Source organism: Bufo bufo, chromosome 2 (genome assembly GCF_905171765.1).
Source record: "Bufo bufo chromosome 2, aBufBuf1.1, whole genome shotgun sequence".
Lineage (NCBI taxonomy): Eukaryota > Metazoa > Chordata > Amphibia > Anura > Bufonidae > Bufo > Bufo bufo.
The window spans coordinates 456,415,823-456,436,191 of record NC_053390.1 but is presented as its reverse complement, the minus strand read 5'-3'; the positions used below and the strand labels follow the sequence as shown (position 1 = coordinate 456,436,191).

The 20,369-nt window shown below is 46.9% G+C and overlaps 1 protein-coding gene across 1 annotated transcript in view; it reads right to left on the bottom strand.

The window, feature by feature from the left end:
* LOC120991617 (cartilage oligomeric matrix protein) overlaps positions 1 to 20,369 on the bottom strand; it is a 156,189-nt gene that overhangs the window by 90,370 nt on the left and 45,450 nt on the right. The window contains exons 5-7 of the mRNA XM_040420417.1: positions 8,836 to 8,973; positions 6,619 to 6,687; positions 3,653 to 3,808 (exon numbers count right to left, since the gene is read on the bottom strand). Of these exons, the coding sequence (XP_040276351.1) occupies positions 3,653 to 3,808; positions 6,619 to 6,687; positions 8,836 to 8,973 (363 nt within the window). The remainder of the gene's footprint in view (positions 1 to 3,652; positions 3,809 to 6,618; positions 6,688 to 8,835; positions 8,974 to 20,369) is intronic.

Sequence of the window (20,369 nt, the reverse complement as noted above, 5' to 3'; positions counted from 1 at the left end):
CTATTGGCGCCTGTGGCCACTGAGAGCAGGGCCGGCCTTTGGGGTGTGCGGGCTGTGCGGCCGCACAGGGCGCCATAGTAACAGGGGCGCTGGGCGGCCGACAGCTCGCAATGTAATCTGCGGCAGGCGAGGCTGCACTTGTGTTCTCCCTCGGGGCGCCCCCTCCATCTCCCCTGTCTGACCTGCCTGCTGCCCCCGCCGCTGCCAATAAGAAGAGAGGCAGGAGGAGGAGGGGAGGGGAGGGGCTGTGGCCACTGCGCCACCAATGAAAAAAACTGACCTGAAATACAAATTCAGGAGGCGGGTGCTGGAATCAAATAGCCGGCACCCGACCTCTGTGACAGGGAGCTGCGATCAGCTGCAGTTGAGTTAACCCTTCAGGTGCGGTACCTGAGGGGTTAACTGCCGCTGATCGCAGCTCCCTGTCACAGAGGTCGGGTGCCGGCTATTTGATTCCAGCACCCGCCTCCTGTATTTGTATAAGAAACGTTGGTGGCACAGTGCGCCCCCCCCCCCCAACACTCTAGTATAAGAAACGGTGGCACAGTGCGGCCCCCCCCCCCCCCCCCCAACACCCCAGTATAAGAAACGGTGGCACAGTGCGGCCCCCCCCCCCCCCAACACCCCAGTATAAGAAACTGTGGCACAGTGCGGCCCCCCCCCAACACCCCAGTATAAGAAACGGTGGCACAGTGCGGCCCCCCCCCCCCCCCCAACACCCCAGTATAAGAAACATTGGTGGCACAGTGGGAAGTGCCAGTGAGGGTTAAAAAATAATTAAAAAAAATTAACTCACCTCCTCCAGTTGATCGCATAGCTGCCGGTCTCCTGTTTTCTTCAGGACCTGTGGTGACGTCACTGAGCTCATCACATGACCCATTACCATGGTGATGGATTATGTGATGAGCACAGTGATGTCACCACAGGTCCTTTGACAGGTCATGAAGAAAGAACAGAAGACGATCAATTGGAGGAGGTGAGTTAATTATTTTTTAACCCTCATTGGCACTGCCCACTGCGCCACCAATGTTTATTATATTGAGGGGGGGCGCACTGCACCACCAATGTTTATTATATTGGGGGGGGGCGCACTGCGCCACCAATGTTTATTATATTGGGGGGGGCGCACTGCGCCACCAATGTTTATTATACTGGGGTGTTGGGGGGGCGCACTGCGCCACCAATGTTTATTATACTGGGGGGGCGCACTGCGCCACCAATGTTTATTATACTGGGGTGTTGGGGGGGCGCACTGCGCCACCAATGTTTATTATATTGAGGGGGGGCGCACTGCGCCACCAATGTTTATTATATTGGGGGGGGCGCACTGCGCCACCAATGTTTATTATATTGGGGGGGGGGGCGCACTGCGCCACCAATGTTTATTATATTGGGGGGGGCGCACTGCGCCACCAATGTTTATTATACTGGCGTGTTGGGGGGGTGCACTGCGCCACCAATGTTTATTATATTGGGGGGGCGCACTGCGCCACCAATGTTTATTATATTGGGGGGGGCGCACTGCGCCACCAATGTTTATTATACTGGGGTGTTGGGGGGGTGCACTGCGCCACCAATGTTTATTATATTGGGGGGGCGCACTGCGCCACCAATGTTTATTATACTGGGGTGTTGGGGGGGCGCACTGCGCCACCAATGTTTATTATATTGGGGGGGCGCACTGCGCCACCAATGTTTATTATATTGGGGGGGCGCACTGCGCCACCAATGTTTATTATATTGGGGGGCGCACTGCGCCACCAATGTTTATTATATTGGGGGGGCTCACTGCGCACAACGATGGGTTAGGGAAATTTCACAGCAGAGTGCGCATGCGCTGGGAGCCTCGCCGGCGGTTAGGGTAGGGAAAAATTATGGGCCAGTGCACAGGTGCGGTGATCGGATGGATGTTCTCAGCTGGACACCGGCCGACACTGCGCATGCGCTGGGAGCCTCACCAGCGGTTAGGGTAGGGAAAAAGCACTGGCCCGTACGTAATTTTTCCCTTCCCTAACCGCTGGTGAGGCTCCTGGCGCATGCGCACTCTGCTGTGAAACTTCCCTAACCTGTCGTTGTGCGCCTGCGCGGCGCTGCACACCTCCTCACGTCATGTCCGATGCGACTGGAAGTGACGAGGGTAGGGAAATCTCACGAAGTAGGGAAGTATAACATTACACCGGCCTTTGGGGTGTGTGGGCTGGTAACTACTTGGTTGGATAGTCAGCCAGCCTATGCCATGATGCCAGCAACAAGCAGTGTTTTTTTTTTTTTTTTGGGGGGGCGCCACAAGGTTAGCTCGCACAGGGCGCCTGAACACCTAAGGCCGGCCCTGACTGAGAGCAGGGGGAAGCCAACGGCCATGGACCGTCAGCACTGCATTCGAGCTTCAGCAGATTATTGTTGGGTTCAGTCAAATGCGGAGGGTCATGCACAGGTTCTATTAATTAGAATGCCTGGGCAGCCGCATTGGCAGTAGTGCTGCTTGTATAATTTACTCCTGACATCAAGTGATACTTTATTCATTGTACTGTACAAAGAAGAGCAAATACATAATACTTTTACAGCTATGAGGGTATGACACCTTGGCGGGGTCTTGGCATGGTTGCAATGCGGCCACACTGTGGTCGAGTACTGTGCATCCGCAGTGGTCTGCATTGTTAATGGCCATTCAACACCTGCAATACCGCACAACCATTAACAATGCAGACCGACTAAACAGTGTGGTCCTAATTACTTAATTGGAGCCCACTGTGGCTTGTACGACCACGTGGTTCTCATTCACAGCACGGCAGTGATGCAAGTACTTCATCATGATCATGCCATGTGGTCGTACCCATAACCTCAAATACAGGTTCAATAGATCACAGAATATTAGGTCTGTACAGGTTTCTCTTAATTAACAGTAGGAAGAAAATGTTTCATTGTATTTCCTCTCATTTAGATGTGTTTCTAATGTGCTTATGATGCTCTAAGCTCTTATGAACATGTTTCCTGTGTTGCCCACCACCCATTAAAGGGGTACTCCCATGATAATAAGTGATGGCATATTGTTATCGACTCCAAAGATCTTCAGAGTAAGGCCTTATGCACACGGCCGTTGCTCGGCCGTGGCCGTATTGCGTCCTGCAAAAAGCGGGTCCGCAATATGCGGACACGGGCCGCGTGCTCCCCGCATCACAGATGCGGACCCATTCAGAGCTGTGGTGCAGAACGGAGGCATGGAACTGTGGTGTTTCTGTCAGTGCCTCCACACCGCAAAAAGTTGAATGGGTCTCGATCCGTCCCGGCCGCCACACGGATGTTGCCGTGCATTGGGGACCGCAAATTGCGGTCCCAAATGCACGGAATGGCCGCACTACGGCTGTGTGCATAAGAGTGTTAGTGAATGTACTCACATGAATGGGGTTGTGCTGTAGTTAATATGCTGAAGGGAGCATCCCCTTAGATCAGAAAGTTATGATGTGTTACACCGTTGTAAAATGGGGATGCCCCTTTAATACTTATGATGCAATAATATAGTAATATCCAGCAATTACAAGTGTAATTTGTGCACTGAAAGTTATGGAAGTAAAAGCAATATTTCTACCTAATACAGCCATAATAAATAAAATAAATGTAAATGGTTCTCATTAAGACAAAAGAAGATTCTTACCACACATGCTATGGATCCATCGCTTTTCATAACGCAATCTGCATTTTCATGGCATTTGCTAATCTCACCATTTGGACACCTCCTTTCAGATTTACAAGCAAAGATTTTGCTCTCACCTCCTGACCCAGACTTACAAGCAGAACATTTATACGAACCCTATCAAACACATAAAAAGGAAATGTACTGTACACATATTGTTCAAACATAAAAAAAGTTCCAGAACACAGAAGGGGTGGCACTGCTTTCTTTCCCTTTCTTCAAAAAAACTGGATCTCCAAGACTGGGTCCTCTCTATCACTCGTGACGGTGCTGCTCCTCTAAGTCTTTCAAATGTGCAACAAAGAAGAAACAACTAGGCGGCACGCATCAAAAAGTGGATGTTCTTTATTCCAAATGCTATAAACATTCACTGATACAGGCATGGGGCACACAAACAAACAACGCAGGCAAGTTGCCCGTGGCGACGGCCGTTTAGCGCCTTAGCGCTTCCTCTGGCCTGAGGAAGCGCTAAGGCGCAAAACGCCCTCCTGGGGTAAGTCAGTCGTCTGGGAAGTTATAGATAGACTTTTGAAGATATGTCCCCTGGTGTCATTAACAAAAATTTCTTAGTGCCAAGGAATTGGCTTCTTTGTTCGTGGACAACATCCTTAGGTAACATGGTATTCCTGAGTCTCAGATAGAAGAGTCCAGTTTATCTCAAGATTCTGGAGGGAGTTTAGCAAAAAGATACAATCAAACACTCCTTCTCATCTGCATTCCATCCCAATAAATGGGTAAACCGAAAGGGTCAGCCAGGTATTGGAGCAGTTCCTAAGATGTTTTGTTTCTGACTGCCAAAATAAAAGGAGACGGTTTTTGCCTCTAGCGGAGTTTACTATTAACAATCATATCAGCACAATCAACGTGCTGCCACGCCCCATTGTAACTTGAGCACATCCATAGTAATGGAGCGCTCGCTGTGTTTCTCCGCACAGTGTATGCATGCTGTGGGAGATTTAGTGCTTTATGTGGCTAAGGTGTGTGGGCTATGATGCAGGGCCTGCCTATATCTGGGCTACTGTGTTCTAGTTCAATGGGGGCGCCGGGTCCCTGGACCTTTCAGGTTCTGATCCAGAGACTCAGCACTCTATTTAAATCCCCTGCTGACAATATACCCTTGCCAGTTATAGGCTTTACTCCCTTAGGCTGGGTTCACACCTGAGCTGTGCTCCCGGTTCCGTACTGTGCATATTGAATTGCTATTTGTTTTGACCTCGGCTAGCCTTTGACCACAATCTTCTTCGTGATTTGATACTGTGACTCCCATCTGGGTCTGACTTCGGCTTGGCTATTCTGACCAGGCTTGGACTGACCCACAGGGGTACAGGTGAATCCCCCGTTGGGCCCCTGAGCAAGGTGGGCCCCTAGTCTCCCACCTCTGCACAAGTGGTATATAACACAGTAGATTTACTTCACTATATACATATAGTTAATGTACGACACCTCAACCAGCGTATGTTCATATAGAAAACTTGATAGATTATTAAAGAAACTACCCAGTTTATTATTAGAGACACGATCAGATAGCTGAGAGGACTTCTAGGTATAGAAGAAAGCTAGCGAGTATCTTCCTTTCCCCAGGACCTACCTTCTCAAGGTTGCTGCAGGGACCCCCATATTCAATTATCTGGTAGCATCTTGCTGCTGTGTGAGTAGGTAATATTTGAATGTATCCGTACGGTGGGCCCCCAAAATAAATTTTACTGGTGAGCTATAAGCACCCCAGTCCGACACTGATTTTGACTACCCTCTGTCTTCTTATTTGGTAACATATTGTCTGCCTTGTTCCGACACAGTTTCATACAAACACCTTTTTGTGTTTTTTCGTCTCTGTTTGTGTGTTTGTTTTGCACTTAGCAGAACGGTGAACGTCGACCAGTTGCAGACTTGCTGCTTAGGGCTTGCACTGCAAGTAGGCAGGGAAAGCGGGCTGGCTTCCAGTCAAGGCTTAGTGTCTCTGGGTTTCCTGCTTACTGTGCTGACAAAGACTCACCACAAAAGTAGCCAAATTAATGTAAAAAAATATTAATTTTTTTGCCTGGAGATCTATAGATAAATAATTGGAGTCATTATTTTCTGATTTTTATTCTTGCACATATTGGGACAGATGTATAATTCTGTCTGAAATGTATAATGTGTAAAGTTAGACAGGCAGTATACAGATGTACCATATCACAGTAGTACCAACTGGATGATAAATTTTATACATTTGCTGCATGGCTACACATTTTTGTCCAACTTTATCCTATTAATTGAATTTTTGCCAGAATTTTGATGGCCACAGCTCTCCCCTCGTAGTACCACATCCCTTTCCAGTGCTTGACACCCGGGGGGGGGGGGGGGACTGTCCTTGTTGCCTATAGTTACCACTTACAATGTAACTTTAATTTTTCCAAAGCACTTTAAGAAATGGAAGCTGAGCTCTGATTGGTTGCTATGGGTAACGAGGCCAGAATTTAGTTAGACAATTTTGATAAACAGGTATATGTTTATGAGAACCTTTACTTCTTACTTCTTAGAGGTCAGTGGAGCATTGGCACGTTTGCTCATCTACTTTCAGAACTCCTATAATAATGAATGGAGTGCACACCGCACATGCACAGTGCACTCTCCTTCGGGGGTCCATTATGGAGATAGGTGTGGGACCCAGAGAGGGGACCTGAATCTATCTGATATCATAGCAATATGCCATAAATGTCCGTGATGATAAAACTACTGTCCACATCTCTTGAATCATGTTGGAAAAATGTGTTGGTAAAGTAGTGCATGTTCTTTGTGAATATGGAGTATTGGGCCAAATATATTAAGACTGGTGTTACAAATGTCAGTCAGTGTAAAATGTTATAAATGTGAAAGGATTAGATCATGTAAAATGGGATTCGTTTTTACAATCCCAGTGCACATTACCCAAATATTATCCAGTTTACCTTGGTATTGGTGCAGACAGTGTTAGCAGGACATGGCTTGTTTTCACATTCGTCCAAATCCTGACAAATCTGGGCATAAGAAAAAAAAAAGTAGGATCACCAATAATGATTAAAAAGCTGACAAAGATCAGTTACCCCATCTTCCTTCCTTGTAAGTGCACAGCCAAAGGGTCCGTTTTGGAAGCCAAAACCAGGAGTGAATAAAAAAAAAAGGAGAAGTCTGTCCTTTATACTTTCTCTCCTTTTATGATCCACTCCTGATTTTGACATCTAAAGCTGCGTGAGGCCATACCCTAAGTCATTGTGACACTTTCCGACATTTTCCTTCCATAGATAGTATAGATCTCACTTAATTATTTTTCCGCCCTGATATTTTTTGGAACATGACAAGAGTATAAGTTTTACAGATATTGTAAAAACAACTTCAGAAGAGGTGTGATGATGTTTTCACTGCCTGGCCCTGTCAATCAAAGTGCAGAGGGAGCAGCAGTTGCAGATAGGTGTAATGGCAACGCCCCCGTTGCTCCTAGAGGCTCATTTGCATATATTAAAACATAATTTTTCACAGCAATGTGGGCACATATGAAGAGGAGACCAACACAGATGCCTTCAGCTGCCAAGGGCACATGCATCAGGTCAGCCAGTGTCATAGGTACAAATCTACTGATAGATGCTCTTTAATTATGTCTATAATATATATGCGTATATACTGTGTGTGTATAGAGAGAGAGAGAGCGAGAGAGAGAGAGAGAGGTTTATAGATTTCTTTTTTTATTTTATAGTAGGTGGATGAAATTTATGAAACTACATTAGTAAAATAAGCTTAAAGGGTTTCTGTCACCCCATTTAAACGTTTTTTTTTTTTCTTTACTAATAATCCCTACACTACGATCTCATCATACATAAGCTAATTAATGATTTTCGTTCAGTAGAATTTGCTAAAAATCGATTTTTATAATATGTAAATTACCTTGCTACCAGCAAGTAGGGCGGCTACTTGCTGGTAGCAGCCGCAACCTCCCATCGTAATGACGCCCCCTCCGCTTGTTGATTGACAGGGCCAGGGAACGGAATCGTTCTGTGCTGGCCCTGCCTGTTTTCATTCAATATCTGGCGCCTGCGCCGCGGCCGTACCTATCTTCAATCTGCGCAGGCGCACTGAGAGGCGGGCACTCACTCGGCCGCTCCATCCTCAATGCGCCTGCGCCGATGACGTCACATCTACACCCGGCGCAGGCGCATTGAGGATGGAGCGGCCGAGTGAGTGGCTGCCTCTCAGTGCGCCTGCGCAGATTGAAGATAGGTACGGCCGCGGCGCAGGCGCCAGATATTGAATGAAAACAGGCAGGGCCAGCACAGAACGATTCCGTTCCCTGGCCCTGTCAATCAACAAGCGGAGCGGGCGTCATTACGATCGGAGGATGCGGCTGCTACCAGCAAGTAGCTGCCCTACTTGCTGGTAGCAAGGTAATTTACATATTATAAAAATCGATTTTTAGCAAATTCTACTGAATGAAAATCATTAATTAGCTTATGTATGATGAGATCGCAGTGTAGGGATTATTAGTAAAGAAAAAAAAAAAAACGGTTTAATGGGGTGACAGAAGCCCTTTAAAAGTTCTCCAAATTCATTAAAAACAATACCATTCGTAAAAAAAAGTATAAACAATGTTTTTAAACCAGAATTTTAAAAATATCACCGTGGGTCATCACAATCCAACTTGTCTGCCTACATGTTGTAATTTAAGCTGAAAAAAACTTTTTAAATTATTTTTTTTATTCATAATCTACAAAAATACATACAAATGGTATTTCAGAAAGTCTTACAAATTTCAAAGTTGATTTGAAAATTTGTCTTAGGGTAGAACTACAGTCAGTTTTAGGCTACATTCACATGACTGTATGATTGGGTCCGCATCAATGTTGCTGAACGGGTGCGGACCCATTCATCTGTATGATTGGGTCCCGCATCTGTAGTTCTGTTCCGCGGGTCTGCAAAAAATATAGAACATGTCTTATTCTTGTCTGCAATTGCGGAACGTACACGGCCCGGTATCCGTGTTTTTCGGATCCGCAAAACACTACGGTCGTGTGAATGTAGCCTTACACCTACATGCTGTATATTCTCTACTGAACTGAAAATGTAAGAAACTTTAATAATGTTTCTTAATTTATAAAACATTTCTAATAAAACAAAAACTATATTCCCCAGATTACCTGTTTATTTGCTCTAGCAAACTCCAAACCAATTCCTTCAACTCTTTTCCCTATATAACCAAGAGGGCATGGTTCACAGTGAAAGCCAGGGGAGGTGTTGACACAACGGACACTCGGAAAGCAAGGATTTGCTGTGCACTAAAAAGACACATTCATTTATTAATAATCTCAAAGAAGTCACTTCTCACACATCATAAACTAAATTACAGAAAAGTGTCACATTCTTTATAACAGTACTATGTGAAGTGTGATCACAGTTCTCAGAGATTTCTATAACTTTAGTTCATGGGCATTTTTCCATCAGGTGAAATCTAATGCTCTAAGCACTATTTAGTTACAATAAGGCCTCTTTTTATCAAAAATGTCTAAAAGATACACTGTGCAACTTTCATTTTTCCAGAGCAGTTTGAAAAATAAAAGCTGAGTTCTGATTGGTTATTGTTTTCGATTAGTGGTAAGCGGCAGGGGCAATATTCGGGAATTCGCGATTATTTTCTTGATTCCGAAAATCAGCAATGTAATATGCGCGTATTGCGCGCGCAATACAGGCGTGGGTCACTGTTGCTACATTTTTCCAGCTGCTAGATGTTTCCTGAGACTGGAGAAAATGGTTGGCATGGCAGAACATTACAATAGCTTTATATGCAGATAGAGTGCTCCAATATATTCGCAATTGCACAAATTGGCAATTAATTATGCGCATATTTTTACGCAATACGTGCAACTTCACATTTTGGCAGGTCTGACTACATATTACTGATTGGTGCACTAAGTATTGTTGTGAACTTGTACATCACAGAACTTTGTCTGTAGCATGTATGTATGGACAGCAGAGAAACAGCAATTCCTATCACACCACCTAAACACCCTGCACTGGAACCTATCACGATATAACTTACACTGACTATCTCCGACTAACTATCTGTATTATATATATAAGCTATCTAACTATCTAATGTAATGACACAGCAAAGCACAGAGCACAGCAATGACACTGCTGTCTCTCTCAGAACTCTATAAAACTACAGAAAATGGCTGCTGGGGAGGTTCTTATATAGTAAGGGGTAGGCAACTTTCCTATTGGTTGCTAGGGATGTTGCTAAGCTCAGACAAAGACATTGCAGCCTTCTCATTGGCCCACAAAAAGAAGGGAGGTTACTGATGAAAAAAAATATCTAGAATATTTGAGAATACGAATATATAGCACTATATTCAAAATCTTTGCGAATTCTCAAAGTGGCGATATTCACGATTAAAATTTGCAATTCATATATTCGTGCCCAACACTATTATCGATCAGGTCCGCTAGGCAGTTTTGATAAGTGAGGCCTAATGACTAAGGTTGAGCGAACCCAAACTGTAAAGTTCGGGTTCGTACCGAACTTTAGGATTTTTGGACCCCGGACCCAAACCCGAACATTTTCGTAAAAGTTTGGGTTCGGGTTCGGTGTTTGCCGCTTTCTTGGCGCTTTTTGAAAGGCTGCACAGCAGCCAATCAACAAGCGTCATACTACTTTCCCCAAGAGGCCATCACAGCCATGCCTACTAATGGCATGGCTGTGATTGGCCAGAGCCGCATATGACCCAGCCTCTATATAAGCTTGGGTCACGTAGCGCTGTTACAAGTGTAGGGAGAGGATACTGCTGGACTTGTGATTTCAGGAAGAGCATAGGAGAGAATCTAACTCAGCGATCTACAGACAAATAGTTGTGTGGGTGCAGGGCACTATCGTTTTACCCTGCCCTGAGCTCATTGACCAAAAATACAAACTTTTAGAATTCTGTTAGTCAGGTGGGTGGCGGCGGCAGCCATTTTATGCAAGGCATAAACGTTCTCAACCTGAGCACAACCTGCATGACCAGGCATTTAAGTGCAAAGCACGAGCTGCAGTGGAGTAGACACCTCAAAAACCAAGAAAGGTCTCTGGCTCCTCCTGCTTCCTCTTCTGCTGCAGTCGTGGCCTCTTCATCCACCTCTGGAGTGACAGTGCCACCTGGCACCCCGCAAACAGAGGATCTGCCAGCAACACCAACACCTGGGTCACCAAGCATCTCCACAATGTCCCACGGAAGCGTTCAGCTCTCCATCTCCCAAATGCTGGAGAGGAAGAGGAAGTACCCCCCTGCCCACCCGCGATCCCTAGCCCTGAATGCCAGCATTTCTAAATTACTTGCCTTTGAAATGCTGTCATTCCGTCTGGTGGAGACGGATAGTTTTAAAGGCCTTATGGCGGTGGCTGTCCCACAGTACGTCGTGCCCAGCCGCCACTACTTTTCAAGGCGAGCCATCCCTTCCCTGCACAACCAAGTAGGGGACAAAATCAGGTGTGCACTGCGCAATGCCATCTGTGGCAAGGTGCACCTGACTACGGATACACCATCAAACATATATTCTTGTACTCAAGTCAAGTGCAATGATTCTTTGTTTTATTTATTTTTTATTTGTCACAATATTTTGGGGGCTACCTACCTCAATAAAAAAAAACATTGTTGGCTACCTCCTCCTCCTCCATTGCTGCCGCCACCTACAACACCACATTTACCGCCTCCTCAACCTCCGACTCCATATCCACTCTGAGTTGCAGGTTAATAATTTGTAATTTTTAGTTATTTTATTCTAAGTTATTTCCCTATCCACATTTGTTGCAGAGCAGTTGCCATGCTCTTAAGCACATTTTACTGCCTTTTACATCCATATTTTATAGCCATTTTAATGCAAAACAGTTTCAATTTTAGTGCCCTAAATTGAAAAAATTCTTATTTTCAATTGTCGGGTGACATTTTACTTTTTTTGGCGTATACAAACCCCTGCTGAGCCTGGGTGACAGGGGCCAAAATCTCTCAAAATCCTCTGTTCTATTGCTGGGTGACAAGATCCCCCTTTTGCCGTGAATGAACCCATGCTGTGCCTGGGTGACAGGGGCCTAAATCTCTCAAAATTGTCTGTTGTATTGCTGGGTGACAAGAACCCCCTTTTGCCGTGAATGTACCCCTGCTGTGCCTGGGTGACAGGGGCCAAAATCTCTCAAAATCCTCTGTTCTATTGCTGGGTGACATGAACCCACTTTTGCCGTGAATGTACTCCTGCTGTGCCTGGGTGACAGGGGCCTAAATCTCTCAAAATCCTCTGTTCTATTGCTGGGTGACATGAACCCCCTTTTGCCGTGAATGTACTCCTGCTGTGCCTGGGTGACAGGGGCCAAAATCTCTCAAAATCCTCTGTTCTATTGCTGGGTGACATGAACCCCATTTTGCCGTGAATAAACCCCTGCTGTGCCTGGGTGACAGGGGCCTAAATCTCTCAAAATTCTCTGTTCTATTGCTGGGTGACATGAACCCCCTTTTGCCGTGAATGAACCCCTGCTGTGCCTGGGTGACAGGGGCCTAAATCTCTCAAAATCGCCTGTTGTATTGCTGGGTGACAAGAACCCACTTTTGCCGTGTATGAACCCCTGCTGTGTCTGGGTACCAGGGGCCTAAATCTCTCAAAATCCTCTGTTCTATTGCGGGGTGACATGAACCCCCTTTTGCCGTGAATGAACCCCTGCTCTGCATTGCTAACAGGGAACTAAATTTAGTGAAAACATCTGTTACTGATCGGAAGATGCGCGACTACAAGCACACGCTGATGATAGCATTCCCACCTTACAGCGGGGGCACAGTGGCAGCACAAGGCGAAGGCAGAGGAGGAGGAAGAGGTCGCCAACGCAGCTGGGGCACCGCCAGCACCTGAGAAGGCAGGGTTAGCATGGCCAAAATGTGTAAAAGCTTTGTCAGCCTTGGAGGTGCTAAGCTGCCCTGCAGCCAGTGTATAGTGTGAACGTGTGTTTAGCACGGCAGAGAGCATTATCACAGGCCGCAGCCAATGTGGACAAGCTTACGTTTATTAAAATGAACCAGGCATGGATCCCACAGGACTTGTCCGTACCTTGTGCAGAATAGACATTTATACCAGCCTCAACCATCCATTCTTGTACTCAAGAGCACTTATTCTTTGTTTTATTTTGTTATATGTCCCAATATTTTGGGGGATACCCCAATTTAAAAATAAAAAATAACACAAATCAGTGTTGGCTACCTATTCCTCCTTCACCGCCGCTTCCACCTACACCGCCACGTCAACCTACACCGCCACATCCACCCATCCACCGCCTCCTCAACCTCCTACTCCTAGATCCAGATTGTTATTTTTAATTTTTCTGTATCGGCTATCGGCTGTACAGGGCTGCGCACAGGTGAGGTCTCTCTGTGACCTCACACTGTGCGCCGCTATACACAGCCAGCCGACAGCAGAATGAAGAGGATCGCGATGGTGACCAGGAGCAGGGGAGGTAAGTGTTTGTTTTTATTTTTTTTTATTTGCACTGGGGGCTGATGGCTGACCTGGGGAACATGGGGCAGACATGAGGGGCTTATGGCTGACATGGGGGGCTAATGGGGGGCTTATGGCTGACATGAGGGGCTAATGGGGGGCTTATGGCTGACATGAGGTGCTAATGGGGGCCTATGGCTGACATGAGGTGCTAATGGGGGCCTATGGCTGACATGAGGTGCTAATGGGGGGCTTATGGCTGACATGAGGTGCTAATGGGGGGCTTATGGCTGACATTGGGGGGCTAATGGGGGGCTTATGGCTGACATTGGGGGGAGCTTATGGCTGACATTGGGGGGTTTATGGCTGACATTGGGGAGGTTTATAGCTGACATTGGGGGGGTTTATGGCTGACATTCGGGGGGTTTATGGCTGACATTGGGGAGGTTTATGGCTGACATTGGGGAGGTTTATGGCTGACATTGGGGGCTGATAGATGGCTAAAGGTTTGGGGGTTGATCTGAGCCATTGGGGGTCTGATCTGAGGTCTGATTAACATTGGGGGTCTGATTGCTGGTCTGACCTGAGGTGTAATGAAATTTTTTTTTTCTTATTGTTCTCCTCTAAAACTAGGTGCATCTTATAGGGCAAAAAATACGGTACAGTGCAGCAGAGACCAGTGCAGCAGAGACCATAGTCAGTTTATATAGTCGTTATATAGTGTTATATATTTTAATATGCACCTTGTGTTTTGTTATGCGCGTGAATCAGTCAGCCCCGCCCACCCCCTAAGCCCCGCCCCAGAACCCCTGCCCCCTTCCCCCCCACCCGGTCCCTGGGAAAATTGTCTTTCATGAAACTGGTCCTTGGTGCAAAAAAGGTTGGGGACCACTGCTCTAGACAGTACGCCTCCTACTGCCCACCGCAGCAAGGCACCGAGCACACCAAAGCCAGCTCCAAGGAGTTCCCTGGCGTGGCAGTTCTTCAGACAATGTGCTGACGACAAGACACGAGTGGTTTGCACGCTGTGCAATCAGAGCCTGAAGCAAGGCATAAACGTTCTCAACCTGAGCACAACCTGCATGACCAGGCATTTAAGTGCAAAGCACGAGCTGCAGTGGAGTAGACACCTCAAAAACCAAGAAAGGTCTCTGGCTCCTCCTGCTTCCTCTTCTGCTGCAGTCGTGGCCTCTTCATCCACCTCTGGAGTGACAGTGCCACCTGGCACCCCGCAAACAGAGGATCTGCCAGCAACACCAACACCTGGGTCACCAAGCATCTCCACAATGTCCCACGGAAGCGTTCAGCTCTCCATCTCCCAAATGCTGGAGAGGAAGAGGAAGTACCCCCCTGCCCACCCGCGATCCCTAGCCCTGAATGCCAGCATTTCTAAAATACTTGCCTTTGAAATGCTGTCATTCCGTCTGGTGGAGACGGATAGTTTTAAAGGCCTTATGGCGGTGGCTGTCCCACAGTACGTCGTGCCCAGCCGCCACTACTTTTCAAGGCGAGCCATCCCTTCCCTTCACAACCAAGTAGGGGACAAAATCAGGTGTGCACTGCGCAATGCCATCTGTGGCAAGGTGCACCTGACTACGGATACGTGGATCAGTAAGCACGGTCAGGGCCGTTATATCTCCATAACAGCACACTGGGTAAATGTAGTGACCGCTGGGCCTGAGGCGGATAGCAGTTTGGCGCATGTCTTTCCCCCACCGAGGATTTTAGGGCGCTTCAGTTTGCCTCCTGTTGCTTCCTCCTCCTACTCTGCTTCCTCATCCTCTACCAGCTCCTCATCCGGTCAGCGTAACACCTTCACCACCAACTTCAGCACAGCCAGGGGTAAACGACAGCAGGCAGTTTTAAAACTTATCTGTTTGGGGGACAAACCACACACCGCGCAGGAGCTGTGGACGGGCCTTGAACAACAGACCGATGAGTGGTTTGTGCCAGTCAGCCTGAAGACTGGCCTGGTGGTGTGCGATAATGGGCAAAATCTCGTAGCAGCTCTGGGACTAGCCGATTTGACGCACATCCCTTGCCTGGCGCATGTGCTGAATTTGGTGGTGCAGAGATTCCTTAAAAATTACCCCGACATGTCAGAGCTGCTGCATAAAGTGCGGGCCATCTGTGCGCGCTTTCGGCGTTCTCACCCTGCTGCTGCTCGCCTGTCAGCGCTGCAGCGTAACTTCGGCCTTCCCACTCACCGCCTCATATGCGACGTGCCCACAAGGTGGAACTCCACCTTGCACATGCTGGCCAGACTGTGCAAGCAGCAGCAGGCGATAGTGGAGTTTCAGCTGCAGCATGCACGGGTGAGTCGCTCGGCGGAACAGCACCACTTTACCACCAATGACTGGGCCTACATGCGAAACCTGTGTTCCTTGTTGCGCTGTTTCGAGTACTCCACCAACATGGCCAGTGCCGATAACGCCGTTCTCAGCGTTACTATACCACTTCTATGCCTCCTTGAAAAAACGCTCCTGGCGATGATGGAAGAGGATGTGGCACAGGAGGAGGAGGAGGAGGAAGAGGGATCATTTTGTAGGGTTTACGGCCAGTCATTCCCAAGTGGCTCCGAGGGTGGGTTCCTGCACCCACAAACCCAAGGTACACAATTGTCCAGCCAGAGCACAGTTGTGGAGGATGAGGAAGAGGAGATGCAGGAGGAGGAACCATGTTCACAGCAGGGTGGCACTCAGACCAGTTCATGGCCATCACTGGTGCGTGGATGGGGGGATACAGATGACACAGATGATACACCTCCCACAGAGGACAGCTTTTCGTTGCCTCTGGGCAGCCTTGCACACATGAGCGATTACATGCTGCAGTGTCTCCGCAAACGACCGCAGAGTTGCCCACATTCTAACTTGTGCTGATTACTGGGTGGCCACGCTGCTGGATCCCCGTTACAAGGACAACGTACCGTCCTTAATTCCGTCACTGGAGCGTGATCGTAAGATGCGCGAGTACAAGCGCACGCTGGTAGTCGCGCTGCTGGTGGCATTCCCACCTGACAGCGGGGGCACAGTGGAAACACAAGGCAGAGGACGAGGAAGAGGTTGCCAACGCAGCTGGGGCACCGCCAGCACCTCAGAAGGCAGGGTTAGCATGGCTGACATGTGGAAAAGCTTTGTCAGCACGCCACAACAACCAGCACCACCAGCTGATATGGAACGTCTTAGCAGGAGGCAGCATTTCACCAACATGGTGGAGCAGTATGTGTGCACATGCCTACACGTACTGAATGACGGGACTACCCTCTTCAACTTCTGGGTCTCCAAATTGGGCACATGGCCTGAGCTTGCCCTTTACGCCTTGGAGGTGCTGGCCTGTCCTGCAGCCAGTGTATTATCTGAACGTGTGTTTAGCACGGCAGGGGGCGTCATCACAGACAAGCGCAGCCGTCTGTCCATATCCAACGTGGACAAGCTCACGTTCATTAAAATGAACCAGGCTTGGATCCAACAAGACTTGTCTGTACCTTGTGCAGAATAGACATTTATACCACCATCAAACATACATTCTTGTACTCAAGTCAAGTGCAATGATTCTTTGTTTTATTTATTTTTTATTTGTCACAATATTTTGGGGGCTACCTACCTCAATAAAAAAAAAACAAAAAAAAAACATTGTTGGCTACCTCCTCCTCCTCCATTGCTGCCGCCACCTACAACACCACATTCACCGCCTCCTCAACCTCTGACTCCATATCCACTCTGAGTTGCAGGTTAATAATTTGTAATTTTTAGTTATTTTATTTTAAGTTATTTCCCTATCCACATTTGTTGCAGAGCAGTTGCCATGCTCTTAAGCACATTTTACTGCCTTTTACATCCATATTTTATAGCCATTTTAATGCAAAACAGTTTCAATTTTAGTGCCCTAAATTGAAAAAATTCTTATTTTCAATTGTCGGGTGACATTTTACTTTTTTTGGCGTATACAAACCCCTGCTGAGCCTGGGTGACAGGGGCCTAAATCTCTCAAAATCCTCTGTTCTATTGCTGAGTGACATGTACCCCCTTTTGCCGTGAATGAACCCCTGCTGTGCCTGGGTGACAGGGGCCTAAATCTCTCAAAATCGTCTGTTGTATTGCTGGGTGACATGAACCCCCTTTTGCTGTGAATAAACCCCTGCTGTGCCTGGGTGACAGGGGCCAAAATCTCTCAAAATCCTCTGTTCTATTGCTGGGTGACAAGATCCCCCTTTTGCCGTGAATGAACCCATGCTGTGCCTGGGTGACAGGGGCCTAAATCTCTCAAAATCGTCTGTTCTATTGCTGGGTGACATGAACCCCCTTTTGCCATGAATGAACCCCTGCTGAGCCTGGGTGACAGGGGCCTAAATCTCTCAAAATCGTCTGTTGTATTGCTGGGTGACATGAACCCCCTTTTGCCGTGAATAAACCCCTGCTGAGCCTGGGTGACAGGGGCCTAAATCTCTCAAAATCCTCTGTTCTATTGCTGGGTGACATGAATCCCCTTTTGCCGTGAATGAACCCCTGCTGTGCCTGGGTGACAAGGGCCTAAATCTCTCAAAATTGTCTGTTGTATTGCTGGGTGACAAGAACCCCCTTTTACCGTGAATGTACCCCTGCTGTGCCTGGGTGACAGGGGCCAAAATCTCTCAAAATCCTCTGTTCTATTGCTGGGTGACATGAACCCCCTTTTGCCGTGAATGTACTCCTGCTGTGCCTGGGTGACAGGGGCCAAAATCTCTCAAAATCCTCTGTTCTATTGCTGGGTGACATGAACCCCATTTTGCCGTGAATAAACCCCTGCTGTGCCTGGGTGACAGGGGCCTAAATCTCTCAAAATTCTCTGTTCTATTGCTGGGTGACATGAACCCCCTTTTGCCGTGAATGAACCCCTGCTGTGCCTGGGTGACAGGGGCCTAAATCTCTCAAAATCGCCTGTTGTATTGCTGGGTGACAAGAACCCACTTTTGCCGTGAATGAACCCCTGCTCTGCATTGCTAACAGGGAACTAAATTTAGTGAAAACATCTGTTACTGATCGGAAGATGCGCGACTACAAGCACACGCTGATGATAGCATTCCCACCTTACAGCGGGGGCACAGTGGAAGCACAAGGCGAAGGCAGAGGAGGTGAAAGAGGTCACCAACGCAGCTGGGGCACCACCAGCACCTGAGAAGGCAGGGTTAGCATGGCCAAAATGTGGAAAAGCTTTGTCAGCCTTGGAGGTGCTAAGCTGCCCTGCAGCCAGTGTATAGTGTGAACGTGTGTTTAGCACGGCAGAGAGCATTATCACAGGCCGCAGCCAATGTGGACAAGCTTACGTTTATTAAAATGAACCAGGCATGGATCCCACAGGACTTGTCCGTACCTTGTGCAGAATAGACATTTATACCAGCCTCAACCATCCATTCTTGTACTCAAGAGCACTTATTCTTTGTTTTATTTTGTTATATGTCCCAATATTTTGGGGGATACCCCAATTTAAAAATAAAAAATAACACAAATCAGTGTTGGCTACCTATTCCTCCTTCACCGCCGCTTCCACCTACACCGCCACGTCAACCTACACCGCCACATCCACCCATCCACCGCCTCCTCAACCTCCTACTCCTAGATCCAGATTGTTATTTTTAATTTTTCTGTATTTTATGTTATTTTAAGTCATTTCCCTATCCACATTTGTTTGCAGAACAGTTGCCATGCTCTTAAGCACATTTCGATGCCTTTTGCAGCCCTCTAGCCCTTTCCAGGACTATTTTAGTGCCCAAAAGTTAGGGTCCCCATTGACTTCAATGGGGTTCGGGGTCAAGTTCGGGTCCCGAACCCAAACTTTTTTTTCAAGTTCGGCCGAACTCGTCGAACCCGAACATCCAGGTGTCCGCTCAACTCTACTAATGACCTGTATTATTAATCTGCAATGTTGGAAATGTGGCCAGCTCTGCTCTATAAATAACAAAGATAAACTAAATGTAGTAGACCATAATCTTCCGTCTCTGTTGCTATTAATTTAATGTTCACAGCAACCACCTTGCACACCAACACTAACACAAATGCAGCTAATGTGACAGAGACCTAGACAAAACTTGAGTTGGGTGGACCTCAAGTAGCACATTTACTATATGTTTTATATGCTGACAGTATTTTTAATGTGTGTGAGTAGAATAAAAGCTTGTGTAGAAAGTCAGCTGTACTAGCAGTACTACACTATTTGGAATCCTTGTAACTTTGTTTCTTGTAAGGGAGTCTAGCATCCATAGGAGAGCAGCAGTGGAAGAAATTACAACATTTGCGGAAGATTGGCTGTGCCCTGTAAAGTGGATAGTGTGAACATCAAGTGAACCGCAGTAGAAACGCAAGATTACAATTTGCTAAATGTATCTCATCTTTGTGATTTTTGATTGTTGTCTTCTTGAGAAGAAAGCTCACTTCCTTTGGACTTTGCAATGTTCTAAAGGTGACTGTACACATTCAGTAACTGTTGGCCAACGTCCACTTGGCTGACAGCTATCTCTCCCGACTCCCCCACACACATCCACGTTCGGTTCAGCCATGTATGTGTATTCAATGAGGAGAGGATGGAAAGCCGCTTCCAGACAACTCTAGTGGTAGCTTATCTCCAAGGAAAAAAAAGGATTGGGGAAAAACATTTCACTTTGACTGATCCTTCTCTTCCTCAACATTATCTATTGGGGGAGAGCCAGAAGATCCCCATACATTAAAGACTGTCAGACGAACACGCTTTTATCTGCAGGTTTGGCCAACAATACACTGATATATATAATATACACTAATGTCACATCCATGACAAGATAGTAAGTGGCCCATCTGTGAAGATGTCTATGAAGAATAAGTTTTTTGTCTGTGTCCGTTAATTGCTCTCAGTGTGTCATTCGTATTTCACAGACACTGTTAGGCCGAAAATTAATTTGCAGAGAATCTCTTACCAATGGTCCATGATTGCATCCATGTTGTGCCCGTGGTTTTCGCAGACCCATAGATTTTAATGTTTTTTAAAGATCTGTAATCATGGACAAAAATAGGGCATGCTTCCATGGTGTCACCAGGGACTCACGGTCTGTGGAAAACCACTGATATGTGAATACACACATTAAAGTCAATGGGTACATGTGCTGAGATTCTCTGACATGTGAAAGGGGAATAAGTGTAGCAAATATACCTTTTCACAGCTTTTTGTCTAAAAATGTAAATGTGGAAAATGGAACTGGTCTAAATTATCAGTG